The sequence below is a fragment of the Aulonocara stuartgranti genome (assembly GCF_965226115.1).
Source record: "Aulonocara stuartgranti genome assembly, chromosome: 8".
Lineage (NCBI taxonomy): Eukaryota > Metazoa > Chordata > Actinopteri > Cichliformes > Cichlidae > Aulonocara > Aulonocara stuartgranti.
The window spans coordinates 25,675,941-25,700,725 of NC_138959.1; the positions used below are offsets into that span (position 1 = coordinate 25,675,941).

Consider the following 24,785-nt stretch of genomic DNA (forward strand, 5'->3'; position numbering starts at 1 on the left):
ACATAAGCGCATTACTTATCCTTTTGTACTTTTTATAAAGTATATAATTATTCGGTACACTTGCATTTCATTTTCTTATAAAGATCGTCCTGTACCCAAGCCATCCCTTATGGTCAACTCTGAGACACTACACTGCTCAAGTTTTGTTGCAACATTAGGGTCTCCTTGGACCAGTAGTTGCATTATATGATGGGTTTATGCACCACCGTGTAGTTTGTTGTACTTCGCATAACCTGGCAGTGTCAGATATATGCAAACCAGTCAGTGATCTATTTGCCAGCTGGCTGCTCTTGCCTCAACCAAAAACAAGTTTGAATCTCAGTGATCAGATTCAGCTTCATGACTCATGGCTGTCTCACTGACCCTGCATTTGATTCCGCCCAAATGACACCCCCGTTGCCATGCTCTTCATGACTACAGGGCGGTTTGTGTTGGAAACACTTGTTTAGGTGCCACAGTCTTGCACACTGGGTCTGAAACCTAGGCTTATGCAGATTTGTACTTATACATTTTTCTCGCATTTGACTGCTAGAGTAGCTTTGCATGAGTTTCACACAATTTGGTTTTTAAGTAATTCATAGTTAGCTTTGCTGCAGCCCTTCAGTTCAACCACTCTTTGAGGTCTGCCCTGCCTTAAAGAGTTATGATTGGCTGCTCTTCAGAAACACAAAGTTTCAACAACAGGTGGACTGTGGACCAGTGCTGCATCCCTGAGATGGCCTTTTAAAGATGGCTCCTCTCTGATATTGTAAAGATCCAATAGTAGAAAAACTGTCTGACACATAAGATTTAAACTGTCTGAGGATTGAGCTTTTAGTTCACATGATAACCTGACCTCATTATTTGAAACTCTGGCTAGATTTGTTACAAGCATCACCACTGTGAAGCACTTAGTGTTAGTGGTTGCTTTTCTTATTTATTGCTGGGAACTTTGGGGCATGTTGCATGGGTGTGTACCTGAACGTCTACAATTACCTCAGATTGAAGTTTGGAGTAAAACTGAAGCAAGTGAAAAGATGATCAGTGTTGTATTGTCTTTTACTCAGTTTCCTCATCACGTGGTCTTATTTAAGAGAGTTGGTGTAAAACCTGCAGCTATGTAGTATGCTGTAACCGCTTCAGTGTGGCCCTGGTGCATTGTGGCTTGCACTCCTTATTCTTGCTTTTGTGAGCTGGGTAAATTTGGGGCTGTTTCTTAGCAGCTGCAGGCATGCTCATGAGTTTGATTGGCTGTCTACAGGCACTCTTATCTGTGCTTCTGTGTACATGTGTGCTCCCCTTTGTCTTTCGCTTTCAGTGTCTATTGTTAGCCATAAGTACACATTCTAAAAGTTCACTTTCCTTCAAAGAGCTGAATCAGGACTGTTAAAGTTGTTTTTAGTTTGTGGGCCATATACAATCCAATGTAATCTTAAGTTCAATTCAAATTTATTTATATAGCGCCAAATCACAACAAAAGTCGCCTCAAGGCGCTTTATATTGTACAGTAGATCGCACAATAATAGATACAGAGAAAAACCCAACAATCATATGAGCAAGCACTTTGTCGACAGTGGGAAGGAAAAACTCCCTTTTAACAGGAAGAAACCTCCGGAAGAACCAGGCTCAGGGAGGGGCGGCCATCTGCTGCGACCGGTTGGGGTGAGAGAAGGAAAACAGGATAAAGACATGCTGTGGAAGAGAGACAGAGACTAATAACAGATATGATTCGATGCAGAGAGGTCTATTAACACATATAGTGAGTGAGTAAAGGTGACTGGAAAGGAAAAACTCAATGCATCATGGGAATCCCTGGCAGCCTACGTCTATTGCAGCATAACTAAGGGAGGATTCAGGGTCACCTGGTCCAGCCCTAACTATATGCTTTAGCAAAAAGGAAAGTTTTAAGCCTAATCTTGAAAGTAGAGATAGTGTCTGTCTCCCGAATCCAAACTGGAAGCTGGTTCCACAGAAGAGGGGCCTGAAAACTGAAGGCCCTCCCTCCCATTCTACTTTTAAATACTCTAGGAACAACAAGTAGGCCTGCAGAGCGAGAGCGAAGTGCTCTAACAGGGTGATCTGGTACTACAAGGTCATTAAGATAAGATGGGGCCTGATTATTTAAGACCTTGTATGTGAGGAGCAGGATTTTGAATTCAATTCTGGATTTAACAGGAAGCCAATGAAGGGAAGCCAAAACAGGAGAAATATGCTCTCTCTTTCTAGTCCCTGTCAGGACTCTTGCTGCAGCATTTTGGATCAGCTGAAGACTTTTCAGCGAGTTTTTAGGACATCCTGATAATAATGAATTACAGTCGTCCAGCCTGGAAGTAATAAATGCATGAACTAGTTTTTCAGCGTCACTCTGAGACAGGATATTTCTAATTTTAGAGATGTTGCGCAAATGGAGGAAAGCAGTCTTACATATTTGTTTAATATGTGCGTTGAAGGACATATCCTGGTCAAAAATGACTCCAAGGTTCCTCACAGCGTTACTGGAGGCCAAGGTAATGCCATCCAGAGTAAGAATCTGGTTAGATACCATATTTCTAAGATTTTCAGGGCCGAGTACAATAACCTCGGTTTTATCTGAATTAAGAAGCAGAAAGTTAGCAGCCATCCAGGTCTTTATGTCTTTAAGACGTTCCTGCAGTTTAACTCATTGGTGTGTGTTATCTGGCTTCATGCACAGGTAGAGCTGGGTGTCATCTGCATAGCAGTGAAAATGTATGCTATGTCTTCTAATGATGCTGCCTAAGGGAAGCTTGTATAATGTAAACAGAATTGGTCCTAGCACTGAACCCTGTGGAACTCCATAATTAACCTCAGTGTGTGAAGAGGACTCTCCATTTACATGCACAAATTGGAGTCTATTAGATATGATACAAACCACTGCAGTGCAGTACCTGTAATACCTACAGCATGTTCTAATTGCTCTAATAGGATATTATGGTCGACAGTATCGAATGCTGCACTGAGGTCTAGCAGGACAAGCACAGAGATGAGTCCACTGTCAGAGGCCATAAGAAGATCATTTGTAACCTTCACTAAAGCTGTTTCTGTGCTGTGATGAGCTCTGAAACCTGACTGAAACTCTTCAAATAAACCATTCCTCTGCAGATGATCTGTTAGCTGTTTGACAACCACTCTTTCAAGGATGTTTGATATGAAAGGAAGGTTGGAGATTGGACTATAATTAGCTAAGACTGCTGGGTCTAGAGATGCTTTTTGAGTAAAGGTTTAACTACAACCAGCTTGAAGGCCTGTGGTACATAGCCGATTATTAGAGATAGGTTGATCATATTTAAGATCAAAGAATTAATTAATGGCAGGATTTCTTTGAGCAGTTTTGTAGGAATGGGGTCTAAAAGACACGTTGATGGTTTGGAGGAAGTAATTATTGAAGTTAACTCAGAAAGATCAATTGGAGAAAAAGAGTCTAACTTAACATCAATGGTACTAAGAGTAGCTGTAGATAATATTACATCTGTAAATAAAAACAAATAAAGTTAACTATAACTGAGGAGAATTTTAAAGATAATTTACACCTTCTCAACAGAAGTCATACATTATCCTTGCAAGTCTTACATTGTTTTTTTTTTGGTTTTTTTTGTGGTTATAGTTGCATCTTCGTTTTTGACCGTTATTCACATGAGCAGTCTCCATGAAATTCAAGAGTTGTGAACTGCTGCAGAGGTTTGCTCATCTAACTTTTTTGCCAGACAGTATGCTAACAATCCAAGCTGAATTACTCACAACCGATAACTGGAATAGACGTTGCAGTAATACTTCCCTGCAAAAATTTGTTACATTATTTTAGATTGCATTAGTAAACCATTGTTCCATGTGTGAATAGGTCCTGTTTTTTTTAATCCCAGTTGTTGACATTTGCCTTGACGGTTAAATGTTGAATGACAAGCGCAACAGGTCACAGAGAAGTGCATTAATAATTGATGTCATGTTGTAACATGTTCCCTCAGCTTTGAGACCTGCAGATGACATTTTCCATCAGTATGCTGAGGGTTTTTTTTCATCCAGCTGTGTGAAATTTCTCACCTCTGCTATACAGTGCCCTCTGTAATGTTTGGACACAGACACACAGACAAACCAATATGTGTGTGAATGACAGATGTTTTTATTCAGTCGCCTAGTTTAACAGGTTCCAAATTAATGGGACAATTATCATGCAGTTTCAGGACCTGCTCTCTTGTTATTTCACAACAAATGGCACACCTTTACAAAATCGCTGTCAAAAATGTCAAATAGACTGTAACAAAGAAACTTGTGTTATTCTCATATTTTCATAAACATAAATACTGACGTGCTCAGATGACGGAGAACCATCATAGCAAACATATTACCAGCTGATCCTTAAGCTATGCAGGATGACTGATCCTACTGCATCAGCTGTTTAAATAGCAAGTGATGTTTTTGTGATTGCTTTTGGAAGTCTCCCTTGTTCTTATTCACCACTTATCTCATGCTCTGTTATAGAAGGAGACAGATTTCACAAAGTTTGAGCGACCACGATCACAAGCAGCCCATGTCAGTCTGCACACAGCAACATGATCGTGACTTGAATGTGTGAAAATTGTTGATACTGCACATACAACAAAATAGGGCTGCTCAATTAATCGAATTTTAATCACGATTACGATCTGGGCTTTCAACGATCATTAAAAATGACTGAGCCGATTATTAGCCCCTCCCTCATTTATCCGCGACACCTTAAAGGCCGGTCCGTGAAAATATTGTCGGGTATAAACCGTCCGTGGCGCAAAAAAGGGTGGAGACCGCTGATTAAGAGGACCCGAGGGAAGCTCGGAAAGCTAAGCAGAAGTTATTTGGAGAGTGACTGCCGTTGGTTGAAAAGAGAGTTTAAAAAAAAAACTTCAGTGGTGTTGCACACTATTTTATATTATTTTTTAAAGTCATTGTTAACCCTTTAAAGCCGGTCAGAGCTGCATGCTCCGTTTTGCGTAACTATTTTTAAATCCCTGTAGAACCTGAACCGTGTAAGCTAGCGCAATAATTTGTTTTGCATATGAAACCGGAGGAGTTGTACTTACATCTGATGCCATCAGCTTGTCCTCGGTCACGGTTTCGTTCCACATATAGCTTTGCAAAAATTGCATAAAAAGCGCTTGCAGGAACAAAAACATAATATTCCAGAAACACGCTTTGCCGTTCCTATCAGCTGTTCGTAACACTTCCCACAGTGAAATGATGCACATGCTGTTTTCTTTGCAAATTTGCATCATAGGATTGTTTTTTGTTTTTCCTGCAGTATATAAAAATTGCTGTATCTCCAAAATAAAACTATGAAGACACTCAAAATAAATTTCCTGTGGTGGGAAACTATTTTTTGCAACTTTATTGTATTTAAAGTTTTGAGGGATAAACCTCTTAAATTTCTCCAAGTAGAAATATATGTAAACAAAACAAAAGCAATTTTCAATTTTTTTTGTAGTTTATTGCACTTTTTTGCAATTTATGTAATTACTATGGACTTAATGCATACATATTATTAAAATATGGGCTATAACAGTTGTATTGATGTATAGCAACTTGAAATGCTCCCACAAATGGCACTACAGCATGTAAAAAAAAAATATATATATATATATAAGCTCTGGTGGACTTGGTTCTATAGTAGGTCTTAAAGGGTTAAATAAATATCGTCAAATAATCGTGATCTCAATTTCAGTGAAAATAATCGTGATCATCATTTTTGCCATAATCGAGCAGCCCTACAACAAAATGTATTCTTCTGCTGAATGATAGGTGCCGTCACTCAGAAAAACACTCATCAATGCATTAATTTTTTGTAGGGATACACCTGCTCTCTCTGTAGATGGTTCCAGTGCAGATAGCTGTGATTTTCACATTTACACCCACGTGTAGATGCACACAGCCCACACCAAAGCAACTGCCTTCTCTAAGGCTGATGAGCAGTGTGGCACAGATTCATTTATGAAGCTGCTCATTTAAAAAAGTCACTCTCGGAAAAAAGAATCAGATTAATCTCACCAAATCAACGCCGTATAGGCCAAGTCCTGCTTTTCTGTCCTTCAAGCTCAGAGGAATTCCTCTCATTGGCTTGCCTCAGCGAAAGGAGGAAAAGGCAAGGCAGGAAATTCTTTGGGAAAAACGGCACTTCCCTCAGTTCTTTTGTCCGTCCATGGTTATCTGCTGCTGATGTGGGAGAGGTCGCGCACTACTGACGAGTAATGCCAACTGATTGATCACCGTGAATCACTAACATGTACCAGGAGCAACCAATACTGGGTTCAGCATACTGTTGAATGGGTCCGTTTGACTGTGTCTTAAAGAAGAAAAGACTGAATTGTGACAGATGTGTCTGGCCATATTAGTTAAACTGCCGGAAAAGATAAACGTTTCTCAGTTTTCAGGCGAGTGACTGAAGCAACTGTCAATGAGAGTGAATACTGGTCATGGACATATGAGCTGATGCTAAGTACATTAGGAGGTTACATAGGCAAGAGGAACCTGGGCTTTAAAACAGGAGTTCACAAAACCAACTGGTGATGTTGCTGTAGCTATATCAGTCTGTAATACTCTCTGTTTGCGCGACAAGCAAATCAGCTTCCACTATGCATGAAAATTAGCAAAAGTGAGGCGAACAAAAGCATGTTGATTACTGCTGTAACATTAGAAATGTGACATGGTACCTATTTCAGCATTGAAAAATATCAAATATCCCAATACCCAAAGTGAAACCTGAATATCTGCCAAACAAATAGGCCTATAACCAAATCTTAGACATATGTCTGGGATAGAAATGTGTCAATCACTGTTGAACTGATTGTGCACAATTTTAAATTGTCTCAAGTAGATGAATCCTTTCAGACTTGAGTTATATTCCATGTTTTCCTCTAGCTCCATCATGATGGAAATCTGATTCTGGAAATCTGATCCTTTCCAGTGCTGCTAAAAAGTCCAAGTCTTCCCCCATCTAGAGAAATAACACAACATCTGCTGTGTAATTGCCACACAGTTTTGTGCCATTCACAGTCTATGATTATGTCAGGTGATCACCTGAAATTTGGTGCACGCATATTTATCGTTCCCTCAGAATGAGTCGTAAGCACTGCAAAAGTCTGTTATCAGGTCAGGGTGTGTTTGTTTGTGTGTTCATTCGTCATTAACCAAACTACCAAAAGAGCACAACAGCAGTCTGACAATAGGGATGGCATGCTAGTATTAGCTCAAAGCGCTGATTAGTCTGCAGTAAATACAGCCTCTCATACACTGCATGCTACCAGTGATTATTGTAATATTAGTAATAATTCACTGTGATGCATTTCTGGCATCTGAGAAGAAAGTTTTAGTGGTTTTGGTTGAAATTTTGTGTGAAGATTAATTATGAAAGTAGTTGGTGTTTTGTTTGACTAATAAATCGACTCATTGCAGTTCTAAGAAAGATGAGTAGGATCCCACAGTATGTTGTCAAAACAGTGTTCTCTACAAGACAAATTATTTTACCATGACCTTTGGAAATCTATTAGACTACTGCAGGAGATCATCTAACCCTTTACTGCATCTGGTGTCCAGGACCTCAAACGCCCCCAGCTGTCCTAAACATCCCAGCAGGAATCTGTAGCCAAAAGCTCTAAAAAGGAGCTGATTTCAGTCTCTGTCAATTGAGTGCCAATACAGTGAAGCCCTGTGTGGGGGTAGGCACACACTTGCTCTGGAAGCACATGTGTTTGTTAGCAGGAGAGTGTGTGTTGGCACCCAGGGACAAAGAGATCATTATCCATGTAGCGTAGGGGGAAGAGTGCATGGTCAAACGCTGGAACACTTATTCTCTGGAGCGCTGTCATATGTGCAAGCCTCCTTCCCAGGTCATATGAGGAGCAGTGTGGTGAGAAAGAGTTTGGGAGTTATGTAGATAAATGTGTTGCTGCAGTGTGTGTTGGGTGGGTGGGGGTCAACATATGTCAGCTGTAGAGTCAGTTAGTCCTTTATGGTGGTAAATGGTGTCTTTTAAAGTTAATTGTTGAAAGTCTTAGGGGGGAACTGGAGAAGGTTTTTAAAACACAGACCCCTGCTGCTTCACCTATTTACCTCGTGTCTTTGTTATGTACATGTGCAGACTGCGGCACCACAGATAGAGACATCTGACCGTGTTATTTTTTAAAAATAACAAAGTTTTCTTGATGAAACACCTTTTTTTTTTTTTTTTTATACTCCTCAGGTCTTAATGGGACATGTTTAAATAAGAGGCTGCTTGTAACAGGCTTCTCAGGTGACCCTCATCTCTCTGCAGATGATACTCACCACCAGCCCGGGGCTCTACTGCAGGGTGTCTAATTCGCATCTGCATCACACGACTGCATGTTTACAGCATCAGACACCTGATTCAGCTGAAGTATCAGTACAAATGAGACAAAGAGGCCAGCAGTACCCTGTGTATTCCCTTTTACTAGAAGTTTGGCTGTAGCCTTTAACCTTTAGTTATCAAAACAGTTCTAACAGTGATGCTGTCTGTCATGTTTGATGCTGTCTAATGGGACCTACTGTATTTTATTGTTGCAGTTATTCTGACCTGTAGCTATAAGATTCCCCATTCCTTTTAAGTTTTTAAGTTCTCTTGTAACTGTAAATGCAATCTTAACAGTTCCCCACCTCCTTACTTTCCCAAAGATCTGAGTAATGCAGCATTTTATTATTTTAATTATTTGTTCAGTGATCTACTGAAACATTTGATCTCTGCTGTAGACATAGAAAATATTCATGTAAGAAACAATAACCTTTTTTTTAGCCGCATTAGCAGCAAAGCCTAAACACATGCTGATCCGATGCACTGGATAAGTGCCTATACTTAGTCGCCCGTTTGGCTAATACAAGATGTGCAACCCCTAATTTACCTTATAAATTAGTCTACTGTTGCCAGCTTGAAAAAAGAATACAGAACCAGACAGATTTTCTAACTTCAAACATTTTATATGTTCAGCTTGTACCGTTTCAGTTAAGTCCGTTAATAAAAGAGAGTCGACTAGTTCCTTATTTGTTGTGTATGAACAATGTTAACTCTGTTTTGTTGCTGGTATAAACAGTAAAGTAGGAAGTAAACTTTCTTGTCTCTCTCTTTGTCACCCACTGTGTGTGCAGAAATGCACTTAGGCCAAAACGCTTTGCTGTTCTGTCTGTGAAGGTTCTCAGTCATCCAGGTCATTGTAGTCTAAAGAGCTGGAAAGAAAAGCGTCTGGACTTTAAGTTTCCTTGAAGACGTTTCGCCTCTCATCTGAGAAGCCTCCTCAGTTCTAAGAGCAACTGGTGGAGAGTCTGCAAGAGGGTCATGGACCCCCTATTGATCCTCCACCTAATCACACAAGCCAAGGTGTGAAAATGGGTGTGGGTCACAATCAGCCAAGGCTTTGAGTGAACTCATTGTGAAACCTAGCCCCACCCTATCATGTGAATACTGAGGTTTGCTGTTCTGTTCTTCATTATAACCGCTGTAGCAGACTGATAGTGCTACATGAATCAGCATTACTGATTTCTGTTTTATAATGTAATAAGAGTCTTGCTTTATTGTAACATACTGCTGCACAGTATGTTACACTACAAGAGCAAAATGATGAGTGCTAGACTGAAATAACTGAAGATTTTATGGTCACTCTAGTAATGTAGCTCTACTGGCTTGGTTACTCCACCACCTTGGTAAACAGTCAGTGTCAGCACCTATGGTGATTTCCTGACTTTCGTACTGGTGCCACAAGGTTCGTGCTTGTAGTTAAACAGTATAAGGTAGTTTTGTTTATGTCGTACTGGAGTTCACTCCAAGTTCATAAACCTGTTTTGAGAATTCTTGTGGTCTTTTGAGTCATATTTCGTCGTATTTGCTTCTTTAAAGAATTTCATTTACTTCTTTTTTGTTATTGGATCCTTTAGAAACCCACTTTGCCAGATCTCTTTACAGTTTCATCTTATGTGTTAGATTTAATGTTGACTGATGGGTTTTTGGCTGGAGACAGTTTGAAGAAAGGGGTTGAAAATCAGGAGGTGAGTTTATCATAGTAATGATTTAACATGATTGCATGTCCAGTACTGTTTTAGAGGACTGAGGTTGCTGACAGCTGCTGCTGTGAAGGCTGCAAAACCAATCCTGATACGGATATCAAATAGTACACAGAAAAGCACTCAAGCACAAGCTGTGAGGAAGCTGTTGCTTTGCACCTGTTGTGCTGAGATGTTGGATAACTTTGATAATGAACAGAAGACAGACTCTGTGCTTTGTTTCCTATTTGTATTAATAGTATTAGTATCGCCCAGATTGTTATCAAGTACACACAGATGCAACATTTAGCCCACACAGCTCTATTTCATTCTTCTCTTTCAGGCAATGATTGCTTGACTGGCTAAGGAAGCTGACCGCTCACATGCATGTGTGACATTTTTTCCTCCTGATGCTGTCATAAACAAATCATCAGTGGATGTTCTCGCGCTTACAGTAGCTTACAGTACTCTTGTTAATGTCAGTGCTGTGGTAATAAATATCTGTTTTCACTGTGTCAATCTGCAGCGGTACATCGCCTTGGAAGACTCCCAGGATGGCGAGAAGAAGGATCTCCAGTGTCGACTGGTGACGTTGGAATCTCACACACGGCAGCTAGAGCTAAAAACTAGAAACTATGCAGATCAGAGTAAGTTGAATTTGCGTTTTATCTGTAACGACACACACACACACACACACCCTGTGAACAGCATCCACAGTTTGAAGCTTTTGTGAATGTTTATTTTCCTGATGTGCCACAGGGCAAAAAGACCACCTGAATGAAGCCTATTAGTGACATACTGTGAAGTGCTTAACTTACTAAATGAGCTCCAATAGAGTACGTTTAAAGCCCAGGAAAGTTTTACTGGGCTTTAATCTAAAAAAATAATATATTTTAGATGTGATATAATAAGTTCATTTCTGAAGTAGTACTTAAGAACGATACCATCCCTCACAGTGTGGGAGCCTTTCAAAGGCATAAAAAAAAAAAAACCCTTCATGATGTGGGCATTACTCCACTGGTGACATAGTGTGTCACTGTCTGTTTGGTCCACCACAGTATCGCAGCACATTCCTCTTCTTCCATGCTCAGGGGAAATTTGCGAATTCTCAGCAAATCTCTTTTTAATTCTTTCGATCTGACGCTTCCTCTTTTTTCTGGTTATGTCATTGTGCCAGTTTCATTTAGTCTGTAATTTATGTTCATGGTCAGAATTGGCAGCAGAGAGAACTGCATCACTGCACTGTGTTCCTGTCAGTGGAAACACGTCTGTGTAAAGCGCACCAAATTTAGCTCCAAGCTCTAATTGGATAATGTGTTTTGACAACAAGACATTTGTTATCAGGAGTTTTCATGTTTATATTATTTCCTGGCACATAACAGGCCTTAATAGGCATGACGACGTTTGACTAAATGACATCTGAATTGGAAAACTGATTTAAAAATCTGACTTTTTATGTAGAAAACTGTGAATTCATGTAGACTATGTGCAAATTCTGACACACAAGTGAGCCAGATTTTAACACAAGTCACGATCAGAACCAGATCAAGTCTTGTTTTATTTGTGAGAGGATTAATTGTTTGCATGTGGGGCTTTCCTTAACAATCACACTGTTTTGTGAACACACCTGTAAATAACACCGCAGTTATTTCTGCTGCACTCTTTCACATCTACTTCCTCTATGAGCCCCCTCAAAAAAACCCAAACTAAATCACAGTTTTCCCCACAATATGCAGCTGCTCTGGTGCTCGTCATTGCTAACGTGCATGTTGATTCTCAAGAATTCTCGAATCAAGCTTTGCTAAACATCTGCGGATTTGAAACTTTGTGCATGTTCAAGGCAGAGGGTGCTGCTAGTACTCAGGCTTCTGCAAACCTTTAGGGCCACCTTTGACGGAGTGCACTTGCATGGCTGGAATCTGAATAACACAGTAATCTACTGCCCGACTGTTTGGCCCTGAATGAGCAGGGCCACCTGAGAGCCACAAACACTGGAATCAGTAAGTTGTCCTCAACTGGCTGGATAGAACTCAGAGCAATGTTTATGTGTTTATTTATTTTTTACTAATTATAAAGATGCATCATTTCCATTCTTATTCCTTGAAGTTCCTTTAGCTTTTGTCAGACATGGATACAGCTACTGCAGACCTCTTTCTGTTAAAATCTGTGTTTAATATGAAGGTGTAAACAGTCATGATGCTAACAGGTTCATCTCCATGACACTGACAGTAGTTGCACTATATTGTCTATGAATGAGGTTTTAGATCTAGCGACATCTGACGCACAACTCGGCCTTCTTAATAAAGGTAATCTATTTTTATAATTAAAGTCAAGTTCTACATTTACTTCGTTAGCACACTGATACACACTTAAGTAGATATATCAAATATTAAATTTAGGCTTATACGTAAAGTTTATTAATTTCTATGAGTTACATTGAAAACTTATTCCAGCTTCTAAACTGTGACTGTGCCTGAAAGCTCAACTCTAAGGATTACAGTGTCATTTGCTGTTAGATCAGCCCTGTAGTAAAAACTCAGAAGAAAGACTCCAAAAAAAAAAATGAAATAAAACTACAAACAGCTGGAATCAGCAGCATTTGTCTTTTATCCAACTGAGCTACTCAACATGCAGGAGATACACATTCAGAGTGATGATGATTTTTTTATTTTTATTAATTTCATTATTATTTTTAGTAGTGGAAAAGCAAAAAGGATGCCTTTTGGACTTGATGTTGGGTATTCAGAGCTGTGGGTACATCTGCCCCCAGTTCTTTGGTGGCACTCGGGAGGATTTTGTTGGTGCATGGCAGCCCTCTTCTGGCTCTGAGATATTACTGCAGCAGATAACTGTATCATGCTCAGTGACATAACATGTAAAAACATTGGATTTTCCACTCTCATAGAGTCTAGTCTTTCAGTATTTTCAGTAAAATTGGTTCTAGTCCTGTTCCTGTTTTCATTATATGAACTTTGTTTCTTATCCAGTTAGCAGATTGGAGGAGAGAGAAGCAGAGCTCAAAAAAGAGTACAATGCCCTTCATCAGAGACACACTGAGGTAAGAGTGTGAGGAGATGTTTGTATGGATGCTTTTACAGTAAGCTGTGGGGAAAAAATCTGTAATATTATTATTTTTATAACTTGCACAGCATATAAATAAAGAATAAGTGAAAACGTGCTGGGATAAGCAGCCAAGAAACTCCATATGGTTTCCATATCCTTAAGATTTGATTGGTTGATAGCTGTTTTCTGTATTTTAGTCATTTTTAAGATCAGATTATTTTGCAGTGTAATGATATTAAATATGTCTCATTATCCCAAAAAACATCAAAAGTAACAGGTTATAATCTCAGCATGACAGAATGTTTCACTGAACTAATGTGTATGTCTGTGTGTACATTTAACATATGCTGTTCTTTACCTGCATATTCAAGTTTATAAGGTTATTCATGTGCATTCATGTGTGGGGAGGACTTACCTGTGACCACACAGTGGAGTGTTTTCAAACACCGTGATAAGTAATGGATCATAAGTAACTGCACATCAAAAGTCGAGCCTTTTTCTTTTTTTTTCAGGAGACCATCAAGAATCAATTCAATTCAATTCAATTTTATTTATATAGCGCCAAATCACAACAAAAGTCGCCTCAAGGCGCTTCATAGATACAGAGAAAAACCCAACAATCATATGACCCCCTATGAGCAAGCACTTTGGCGACAGTGGGAAGGAAAAACTCCCTTTTAACAGGAAGAAACCTCCGGCAGAACCAGGCTCAGGGAGGGGCGGGGCCATCTGCTGCGACCGGTTGGGGTGAGAGAAGGAAGACAGGATAAAGACATGCTGTGGAAGAGAGACAGAGGTTAATAACAGATATGATTCAATGCAGAGAGGTCTATTAATACATAGTGAGTGAGAAAGGTGACTGGAAAGGAAAAACTCAATGCATCATGGGAATCCCCCGGCAGCCTACATCTATTGCAGCATAACTAAGGGAGGATTCAGGGTCACCTGGTCCAGCCCTAACTATATGCTTTAGAAAAAAGGAAAGTTTGAAGCCTAATCTTAAAAGTAGAGATAGTGTCTGTCTCCCGAATCCAAACTGGAAGCTGGTTCCACAGAAGAGGGGCCTGAAAACTGAAGGCTCTCCCTCCCATTCTACTTTTAAATACTCTAGGAACAACAAGTAGGCCTGCAGAGCGAGAGCGGAGCGCTCTAATAGGGTGATATGGTACTACAAGGTCATTAAGATAAGATGGGGCCTGATTATTTAAGACCTTGTATGTGAGGAGCAGGATTTTGAATTCAATTCTGGATTTAACAGGAAGCCAATGAAGGGAAGCCAAAACAGGAGAAATCTGCTCTCTCTTTCTAGTCCCTGTCAGGACTCTTGCTGCAGCATTGTGGATCAGCTGAAGGCTTTTCAGTGAGTTTTTTGGACATCCTGATAATAATGAATTACAGTAGTCCAGCCTGGAAGTAATAAATGCATGAACTAGTTTTTCAGCGTCACTCTGAGACAGGATATTTCTAATTTTAGAGATGTTGCGCAAATGGAGGAAAGCAGTCTTACATATTTGTTTAATATGTGCGTTGAAGGACATGTCCTGGTCAAAAATGACTCCAAGGTTCCTCACCGCGTTACTGGAGGCCAAGGTAATGCCATCCAGAGTAAGAATCTGATTAGATACCATATTTCTAAGATTTTCAGGGCCGAGTACAATAACCTCAGTTTTATCTGAATTAAGAAGCAGAAAGTTAGCGGCTATCCAGGTCTTTATGTCTTTAAGACATTCCTGCAGTTTAACTCATTGGTGTGTGTTATCTGGCTTCATGGACAGATAGAGCTGGGTGTCATCTGCATAGCAGTGAAAATGTATGCTATGTCTTCTAATGATACTGCCTAAGGGAAGCATGTATAATGTAAACAGAATTGGTCCTAGCACTGAACCCTGTGGAACTCCATAATTAACCTCAGTGTGTGAAGAGGACTCTCCATTTACATGCACAAACTGGAGTCTATTAGATAGATATGATACAAACCACTGCAGCGCAGTACTTGTAATACCTACAGCATGTTCTAATCGCTCTAATAGGATATTATGATCAACAGTATCGAACGCTGCACTGAGGTCTAGCAGGACAAGCACAGAGATGAGTCCACTGTCAGAGGCCATAAGAAGATCATTTGTAACCTTCACTAAAGCTGTTTCTGTGCTGTGCTGAGCTCTGAAACCTGACTGAAACTCTTCAAATAAACCATTCCTCTGCAGATGATCTGTTAGCTGTTTGACAACTACTCTTTCAAGGATTTTTGATATGAAAGGAAGGTTGGAGATTGGCCTATAATTAGCTAAGACTGCTGGGTCTAGAGATGGCTTTTTGAGTAAAGGTTTAACTACAGCCAGCTTGAAGGCCTGTGGTACATAGCCGATTATTAGAGATAGGTTGATCATATTTAAGATCGAAGAATTAATTAATGGCAGGACTTCTTTGAGCAGTTTTGTAGGAATGGGGTCTAAAAGACACGTTGATGGTTTGGAGGAAGTAATTATTGAAGTTAACTCAGAAAGATCAATTGGAGAAAAAGAGTCTAACTTAATATCAATGGTACTAAGAGTAGCTGTAGATAATATTACATCTGTGGGATGATTATTGGTAATTTTTTTTCAATCAGTTTGAGTCTTAAATGGAAAAACAAATGTAACAACAAATTGTTGAGGAAAAGAAGAAAAAGAATGATTTTAAACATGAAGAATCTGACTGTAAATGAGGTTTTTGCTGAGCCTTCAGTCTGTCCCTGTCTGTTGTTCATTATTTATCACTAACTGTTGGCTCTATGTCCAAATAAACCTCTGAGGCCTCAGCAGCCAACTGCTAATCTGAATAATGTTGAACAGGGGAGATGAAAGCCTAATGAAGGCTGTCACCTACACACTGCATCAACATGGTTCTTTGTAAGGCTGACTGTCACAGCTGTGGACCCAAAGCACTTCATATTCATTAGTGCAGTTTGTATCAGTGAGATCACTTCATGTCCTAACGATCGTCTCGCTTGTATATCTTTTAGATGATCCACAGCTACATGGAGCATCTGGAGCGGACTAAACACCAACATGCAGCGATGACAGCAGAGCCCTCAGATACAGGAACATCAGTCAGGACACGGTTAGACAACCGCACTGTTTTTCTTTTTTTTTTTTTTTTCTCCTCTTTTCTTTTCTTGTTTCATATTATAGTTGGAGACAGTTGGGTACCTTCAATATCTGAACCAGCACAGGTACCTGAGAGTCCATATTTCACATTTGAGACTTTTTATTTATTGAAAACTTTTTACCTTCTTCACCACAGGGATGTAATAAAAAGGAAGTTCAAACAGTCAGGCTTAAAAAAAAAAACCCAAAATCCCAGTAGGAGATAATTGGTGTCACGGTGATGATTACCAACTTTCTCTGTTAACCCGGGCTTTCTGCTTTGGGCTCTGCACGTGCTCACCCACAAATGGGCAATGAATGCCTCCTATTACTCTGCAAAATGATCATTAGGAGTGTTGCCTACTCGAGCCACACATGTTGTAACAAGGTGATGCTGATGAAATTGTGATTTTTATTTTTTTTTAACATTTTCTATAAAATCTATTTTAAAAAAATAACCGTATTACGACACAGCAGGACTGTTGCAAAACAGACAAGAAGTCATTGAGATTAGTTAATATTGGTGTTTAGCAGTGAACATGAGCAGTGAAATAGCAGCTTACTATTTTAACGCTGAGTGTGTTCTCGGCGCTGCTGTTTATTTCTCAGGTGAAAGGCGTACATGAGAGTTCTGACACTTTAAACTGGATTCATTAAAAACGGTGAAGGTTACAGTCACACAGCCCACTAAAGACGTGGAAATGTAAAATGTATTTTATGTATTGGACAAGTATTGTGTGTGTGTGTGTGTGCGCGCTGTTATTCAAGTGATGTAAAAGAGACTTGGAACCAAGTACAACAGCATTTATATTTTCTGCATCATCATCTCAAACAGTGGGAGTGCACAGTTTGTGCTGCTGTAACTTTACAGCTTCATGTTAGTAAGGTCCAGCTTAACAATTTGCACATTTAAGATGATTTTTTTTTTACCCAGCAGAGAGTCTTCCTTGCACTTACAACATGCTGTAAACATGGTGAGTCCATGCTGTTAACTGTTAAGTTAAAACATTTACAAGCAGTAAACAGTCCAATTCCTGTGATAACTTATCCCGCTACAGGATTGGAAACTATCGCTGCCTCTCTAAAAGCTTCATCATCACCATCATCCTCAAATAATAATAAACTAAATAGCCTTTAGTCCTTCTGTGAATTTGACATTCATGCTGTCAGATGTGGTACATTCAACTTTGACAAGTGTTTGGTTGTCCAGATATTTCCTCAGATTAGACGTGTTTCCATAACCAGCTTTGCATTTTGATCTACAAACATCTGCGTCAAAATTTGAAAAGTGTAGCCATAAAAGTTGAAACACTACTTTCGACCCACCATTGTGGGAGGTGGAGTGCTAAATTATCCGCTAAATTAGTTTTTTTCCCTCTTTTCTTGACTTTGTATGATGTTATTTATAACACAACAGATATTACTGTGCTCATCATTAAGAGTACAGGGGAAGTTGTCAAATGACAGCCTCACTTGTACCCTTAATGATGGTTTTGACACCTCAGTGTATATCAATAAAAACTTTGATGACCATTTGAATAGAATCAAGGGTAGCTGCATAGGCAGAGGCTGCTCATTTCAGAAAAGAGCCTCAAAGGTTACAGCTAGTAGCTTTTCAAGAGATAAAGGGTTAATCTGGGCAGCTCGTGCACACATCTCTGTCCAGAAGCCCCACCCACCTCCTGTTCAAACTTTCTCTTTACAAAGGGCAGCCAATCAGAGAGCAGTTGGCTTAAAGTGAAGGGGCATATATACAATAAGGATTATTATGAAGAGCTAATCACACAAAGCTGCTCTAGCGGAGTCCAGGACTTAAACTATTGAGCTGAAAATGAGCAGAATAAGATGCCTACAACATCAGCATGAAGCATGTTAGCCTTGTGACATTAGCGTTTAGCTCAACCTAACATGGCTGTGCTCAAATAACTGAACATGCAACACGTTCCAGGCACAGATGCATACAGATTGCTATACTGAGCTTACATATATAATCTAAATGTAGTAATCTAATTTTATTATAACTTGGACTTGAACTTTGGACTCAAACCTGGGCTGCTGCTTTGTGGCCACACAGCCTGTAGTCACCTGAACACCCACTGAGCTAAACTGAAGGCCCCCCCCCCCCCATATTTTTTTTTTCGTCCAGCATTTTTTACTGTTGACAAAATTTAACATTAGATACCTGATGCATTCAGTGAATGCAGTTTCTCACTCACACCCTCGCATGCAGATGCACGCACTCTCTCTCTCTCTCACTCTCACACACACACACACACACACACACACACACACACACACACACACACGCGCGCTCGTTTTGATCAGTCTCCTCATTATGCAGCCAGTAAGCTGCAGCCTGAGAAGAGGCATATGGAACGAGCTGCCTCAGCATCCAAAAGGGAGAGGGAGATGGAGAGAGAGACTGAGAGGGAGGGGTGGTAGTGGGTGCTATCGCACGGAGAGAGGGAAAGCGTCAGAGTGTTCTAGACTGCACAGTGGCTGCCGTGTGGCATCTCGGCAGAGGATAGGAAGAGGAAAGGAGCAAGAAAAACAATCACCTTCCAGTGGAGTACAGTGAAACGAGAGCTGAAGCTACCAGTCTCTCTCTGCTCCGGATCATCTGCCGCGCTGCTCTAATCTCTGACTGGTGCTGAAGCCACCAGGATTACTGTTGTTGTGATTGTTGCTGACACATTGCTGCGCTTCTGACCTGCTCCCACTGTCTCTTGGTGCCTCAGCACTGAGCTGCAGAGCCCACAGCTCTGCACTCATTGGGGACTTTGACCTAGGAGGATACAACATCTTTGACTTCTGCCGTAGATGTACCCGCAGTAGTAAAACCGAAAACAGCAGAGTGCGGTTACCTGTCTCCGGCGAGCGGCCATGATTTGGGGGGGGCCATGAGCCCCGGGTGTATGCTGCTGTTTGTTTTTGGCTTTGTAGGGGGAGCGGTGGTCATCAATTCTGCTGTGCTAGTCTCTCTATCAGTGCTGCTGCTGGTTCACTACTCTGTTTCTACCGGAGGCTTACCTGCCCTGCCTTCCTTACCCTCCTTACCCAGACCCAGCAGGTACAAAATATGTTTGTTTGTGTTATGTGAGTTGCGTAGTTATGTGAAATCAGTAATTGCAGTTACAGAGTCTTTGAAACCTTGTAGTGTTGCTGCCATGTGGGTGCGTTTGTCTGACACTATCAGACTGCACTCTAAAAGTAGGTCAAAAGAGAGAGAGGGATGTGAGTGGCATGAGTCATATCTTGACTAAATCATCTTTCCCAATTTCACTTTTGAAATTGGTGGTTTTGGTGGGTGTACCGGTTGAGAATAACCATCTTTTGAAAGTAAAACTGAAAACTGGCGCTGGTAAGCTTAACATGTAAAATATATTTTTCCCCCTGTTATGTTTCAAAAAACAAAAACGAGTGCCGCTCACCATCAGTGGGCCTGCGTGTGACTGCTGTGTCTATTGTTTTTTTAGGGCTGCTTTTAATCGCTGCTTGCCGGCTGCTTTATTCCCCATGGCAGCCATTGTTCTCTTCACTCTACAACAGTTGTTTTTTTTGGTCACTGTAGTGTGAAAAGCTGCTTGTGTGTATTAGCTCGATGCAGTGGAGAACGCTGTGTTACAGTTGTTGTCAAAGTTTGTGTGCATCACTTCCAGGCAGCTGAGCTGCCAGAGTTTATTTATTGAAGCTGAAGATGATTTCTTCCTAAGCTGTACATTAATAACACAGATCACAAAATGCACCTTTTCTCTGATAGAGGCTGGTAAAGTTGGTTTTGTGTGACTTGCCTGAGCCTAGTAGTTGGGAGCTAATTGAGTTTATGAGGCAACAAGTTATTTTTCTCCTCCCACCACTTCAGTGCCAAGGGAGTCTTTGCTACAACACCTCTCTGTGAAATCCCCGTTCAGTTTTGTCACACACTTTGTGTTGTTTTGTCTAACTGATTACATCATGATGATCTGCTTTCACTGCACTGGAAAATGTCCATTTAATTTAGCAAGATCAAATTAAATGGAAGATTTTTTGGGGGAGTATAACAGTAACTGTTTAACAAAACAGAACAAAAAGGATTAAATTCAGTAAGAACCCATGGGTTGTATAGTATCACATAAACTACACTCATTAATGTACACGTCCTGCATTTTTCTGTGGTTCCTTTTTAATTAAGACCTCTGCTGCAAAATAAATGTAATCTTTAGCTCTGCTAGCAGTGTGACTACAATATCTCAGCAACTAATGGATTAAACATTGTAAAATTTGGTATAGATATTCATGGAGCTTATCAAATTCAGTCATGATGAACTTACTAAGCCAATTCAAGGTGGATTTGCACAAAGCGTAAAATCCTCTATCTATCATACAGACCTTGTCAGTCACTTGCCAAGGGAATAATATTCTTGGGATAAGTTGTTAACTTTAGTGATACCTTCACCTTTTTCTTTATGAGCACTATAATCAGGTCAGAATTTTAGTTTTAATTAATTAATGCTGTAGTTTAAGACCAACTACTAAATAATTATTAGCTTACAACTTGTGATTGCCAAGACAAACGTGTGCATGGATAATTCTTTGCTATGGGAATGACCAATGGCCTTTCTGTAGAGCTTGGAAGTATATTTGTAACTGCAGGTGTTGCTGTTGTGGTCAGTAGAAAGAATGCAGGCTTAAAACACTTTACTTTTTAAACTCGGAAGATATTTTTTTTATACAGTCTGTGGGAGTGACCCACAGTACCCATGTGGCAGCTAACGTCAGTGTATGTGGCTTTGTTTTTAAAGCCTCACATGCTGAGCAGAGAGACTAAAACGTAGACCCGGAGTTTTATTGTTCCGATAATGCGGCACTATTGTTTTTGTGCAAAGGTTATGCCTTTGAAAATTAAAATGATTAATGTGGACGTAGCTAAAGATTGACCTCAGAGACCAGCTCACATAAGTCTCTGAGGACATATGTAGGTAGGTATGCTGCAGCAGTTAATTTCCAGTAAGAAATAAAGAGCTTTCATTTTCTACTATGAAAGGCTTTGTTTAAATATTTAGTATTTGAACAAATAAAAACAAACTGCTGGTATTTGAAAAATATGTCTCATTCCTTTAAATTTTTTTTTTATTCTGAACATCTTTTCTACCTTTTATGTATTGAAGGAAATTATTCATTTACATCTTGTTTCAGTGTTTTAATGAAAGTGTTTGGATGATTTTCACATTTTCAGTTGGGATTTTTAACGTTGGCATGGCTAATTGTAAAACATTAACAGACCAGCCCCTTAGAAAATCGTTCACTCCTTCCTAAGTTGTTCTCATCACGTTTGAGTTATCCCTCTTTCTGCGTCTCTCCGTCTCCAGGAAGGAGCGTCCAGTCTCCATGGGCCTGTTCCAACTTCCTGCAGCTGAAGGCATGACCCCTGACCTCCACAGAGAACCCGTGGACACCCCATCTGAACCATGGAGATTCAACAACCTTAGCCATCCACGGTCTAACACCAGCCTCAAGGTATGACGTAGGCAGGTCACTGTTTGCACTGTTAATTCATTCCAAAGAAAAACTTCTCTTCATATCAACAATTCCAAAGTGTAAAGTTAGCAAGCTTCCCACGGATCAGATCCATGACATCATCTCGTGTTCGCTTAAGAGTTTGTGAAGCTAAATCGAAAGCATCCAGTGCCAGCAGAAACACCAAAGAAAGACTACATTTCCATCTAGAGAGAAAGGGTTGTTCAGTGTGCCCAGAATTTTTAACAGCGCGTGCGAGAGAGAGCGAGATGGGGTGGCGTGGAGCCCAGGAAACAGGGAAAGTGGTACCATTCGGGGGCCTGCCTTTAACCTCAGGGGAGGGTAGAAAGGACAGTGTGTCTTCACATTGTTGCTGTTGGTAACCATGCTTCCAGCAAAGCTCCATCATGAATATTTATGAGCATCTAATAAGTATTCATTTGTAGTTATTACACTAGTACTGGGTCAAGAGGACATTTTAAGAGTGTGAAAGTGAAATAACATTCAGTTATCAAAGTTTTGCAATGCTGGTATATCCCAGTGTATCCTTTTTCCAACTTAGCTTTTACACAATGACACGGTTTTACACTTCACTCTTAGTCCAGCTGCACAGCAGCGCCTTTGTGTTTGGTCCTCTTAGTTGACCTTTTCAGAAGATTTAGTTAATGATCCCATTCTCCCGCCGCGTTCAGCAGCTTGTATGTGTTTGTGTGCAGATGTTTTTTTGGAAGCTTAGGAAAGAGCCACAGGCAACAGTTGAGCACTGTTCTCCCCCAATTGGCTGTACAGTGTAACTATAGCAACAATGGAGTGACGCCATTGTGCAGACAAGTAACCTAAAAGGAAATACTCCCACCGGTGCAGAGGGAGGAGAATAGGTGGACTCGGAGAGGGAAGAGGGATTATGTTAGAGGAAACTGTAGCATGGATATAATTTAATTCTCTAATACTGTCTGCGAACGCCTCTTTATTCCTTTTGTGTTTGTCAAGATGACAGAGGGATCTGGATGATGGCGTTATTGTCCTGATTGATTCTTTTGCATCAGCACTGTCCTATTTATGGGATAGAGGTCTCCGGCATTAGAGGATCAAAACAATTGAGGCTTAGAAAATCGAAATGCCTCTGCTAAGTGCTCGTGAACTTTAGAGGACGAACGTAATACTTGAAAGTTTTGATTTGATTGACTTTTATAGAGAGATTTCGGCAAAGCGGTGACCTTTACTGCCAAAGGAAGCCTTGAACAGGACTCACTGCTATGTTTCATAAGTTCAGGCCTTTCCCACACTTTTCCTGTTGTTGGCTTTTGAGCTTTTCATCTTCCTTAGAGTGGTTTCACATTAGCGTGGCCACTATATAGCAGTAAAACTACATAGTGTGTTTAGTGAATAATTCATTTCCAATGTTTCTCAGCTTGAAGAACTGTTTTCTCCAGTCACAGTGGAAGGTGAAAGTTCACCACAGAATGTTCCCAATGTGGATGTTGATCAGGACCAGGTAGAAACTATAGCCTGTGCATCCACCAGGCTAATGTAGTTCTGTGCTCTGTCTTAGGTGGTTTGCAGGTTTTGCACTGTGTGTGTTTGTGTGTTTTAATATTTGCTCATGCTAAAAACTAAAAATACTTTGTCCCAGTGATAATGCACGATGCTTGCCTAGCAACAGAGTGTTTTAGCAGTATCAGAAGGGGAAGTGCCTCTTTGCCTCTTTTATTAAATGAACTAGAAACAATAATTCAGGTTTAATGACATTTTAAAAGATTTGTGAAGTTGAGCTGTTTGGGGCCTGCATCCCAGATTGAGGGAAACTTAAACCTGTTTAAATGTGGAATGATTCTTTGAGGCGGAATGGACTCTGCACCAGACCTGTAACAGTGCACCACTCCTGGCATTGAGGATCCTAGAAAACTGATCAAGAAGCTGGTAATCAAGTGATCCAGTTAATTAGCAGATAACTACATGCGGCATCCACTAAACTTGGATTGATGTCCTTTATAGACTTTTAGTAATTACAGCAGCAAAAAATGCCTTGTAGCGGAATATACAGTGTAAACTGAAGCCTGTCGGAGGTGAGGTCAGATAAGTAACTGAAAATCAGTCAAAAGTGACGTTTCTTATTTCTTATATCGGAATAATCCTGCCCATGTCGGGCACAGTTTCGACTGGAAAGCTCGAGCAGCTTGTGCCAAAATAAAAATGTGTTTTCTGTCATTGAGATACATTTTTGGTTTTTAGTAAAGATGACATCAAACAAGATGATGAAAACTGCAGGATGGAGTAGTTTCAACGACACTTGGAGCACAGTCATAATACAGAGGAAAAAAGTAGTTTGGCGTATTTGCAGTACAAGCCTAGTGAAGTACAGTGGGGGAAATAATTATTTGCTATCCTGCTGAATTTGTAAGTATGTTCACTTAAAGTAATGAACAGTCTGTTTTTCTGTTAATTTCATTTTAATGGAGCGTGAGAAAGAGAGAGAACATGAACCACAAATAAAAAACAAACAAACCCCAAAATCAAATTACACAAGTCATAAAAAGATTTGCATGTCATTAAGTGAAATAAGTATTTAATCCCAAAGCAAAACATGACAGTACTTGGTGGAGAAATCCTGTTTGGCGTGCACTTTGAACAGTAAGACATTTCTTGTAGTTGGTCACCAGGTTTTCGCACATCTCCGTAACGAGTTTGGCCCACTCGTCTTTACAGAAACTCTTTAAATCTGCTGCTTGGCGACTCGAAGCTTCAGCTCAGTCCACAGATTTTTATGGCAGGATTGAGGTCTGGAAACTGGCTCGGCCACTCCATAATCTTACTCTTCTTGTCTTTTAGACACTATTTGATGCCTTGTTCATCTATGGTTTTGTAATATTTTAGCTTTAATTGAATAAAGGGTTTGTTTAGCATGTTGCATTCTGGGTTGGGTTTTTGTGTGTATCCGTGTGTTTAGCTGCATGGTAAAATGTTCCCATTTTAACATGGTTAACACATAATGTTCTGTTTGAATGGAGGAAATGTAGATTCTCCTTACTGATGATGTCCTAGTGGAACTACAATTGAATGACAGTCATTTTTATGTGAACTTTGCTTGGCTTT

At 40.2% G+C, this 24,785-nt stretch overlaps 1 protein-coding gene across 4 annotated transcripts in view; it reads left to right on the top strand.

Annotated features, from left to right (window-relative positions):
* Positions 1-24,785, top strand: part of spag9b (sperm associated antigen 9b) — a 37,950-nt gene that overhangs the window by 905 nt on the left and 12,260 nt on the right. For 3 of the 4 annotated variants that reach the window (XM_082544048.1, XM_082544047.1, XM_082544050.1), the window contains exons 2-5: positions 10,532-10,652; positions 12,993-13,063; positions 16,073-16,170; positions 21,545-21,692. In XM_082544048.1, coding sequence (XP_082400174.1) covers positions 10,532-10,652; positions 12,993-13,063; positions 16,073-16,170; positions 21,545-21,692 — 438 coding nt within the window. Of the gene's footprint in view, positions 1-10,531; positions 10,653-11,852; positions 12,006-12,992; positions 13,064-16,072; positions 16,171-21,544; positions 21,693-24,785 lie in introns of those variants that run through there. The other variant, XM_082544049.1, reaches the window with a different exon arrangement.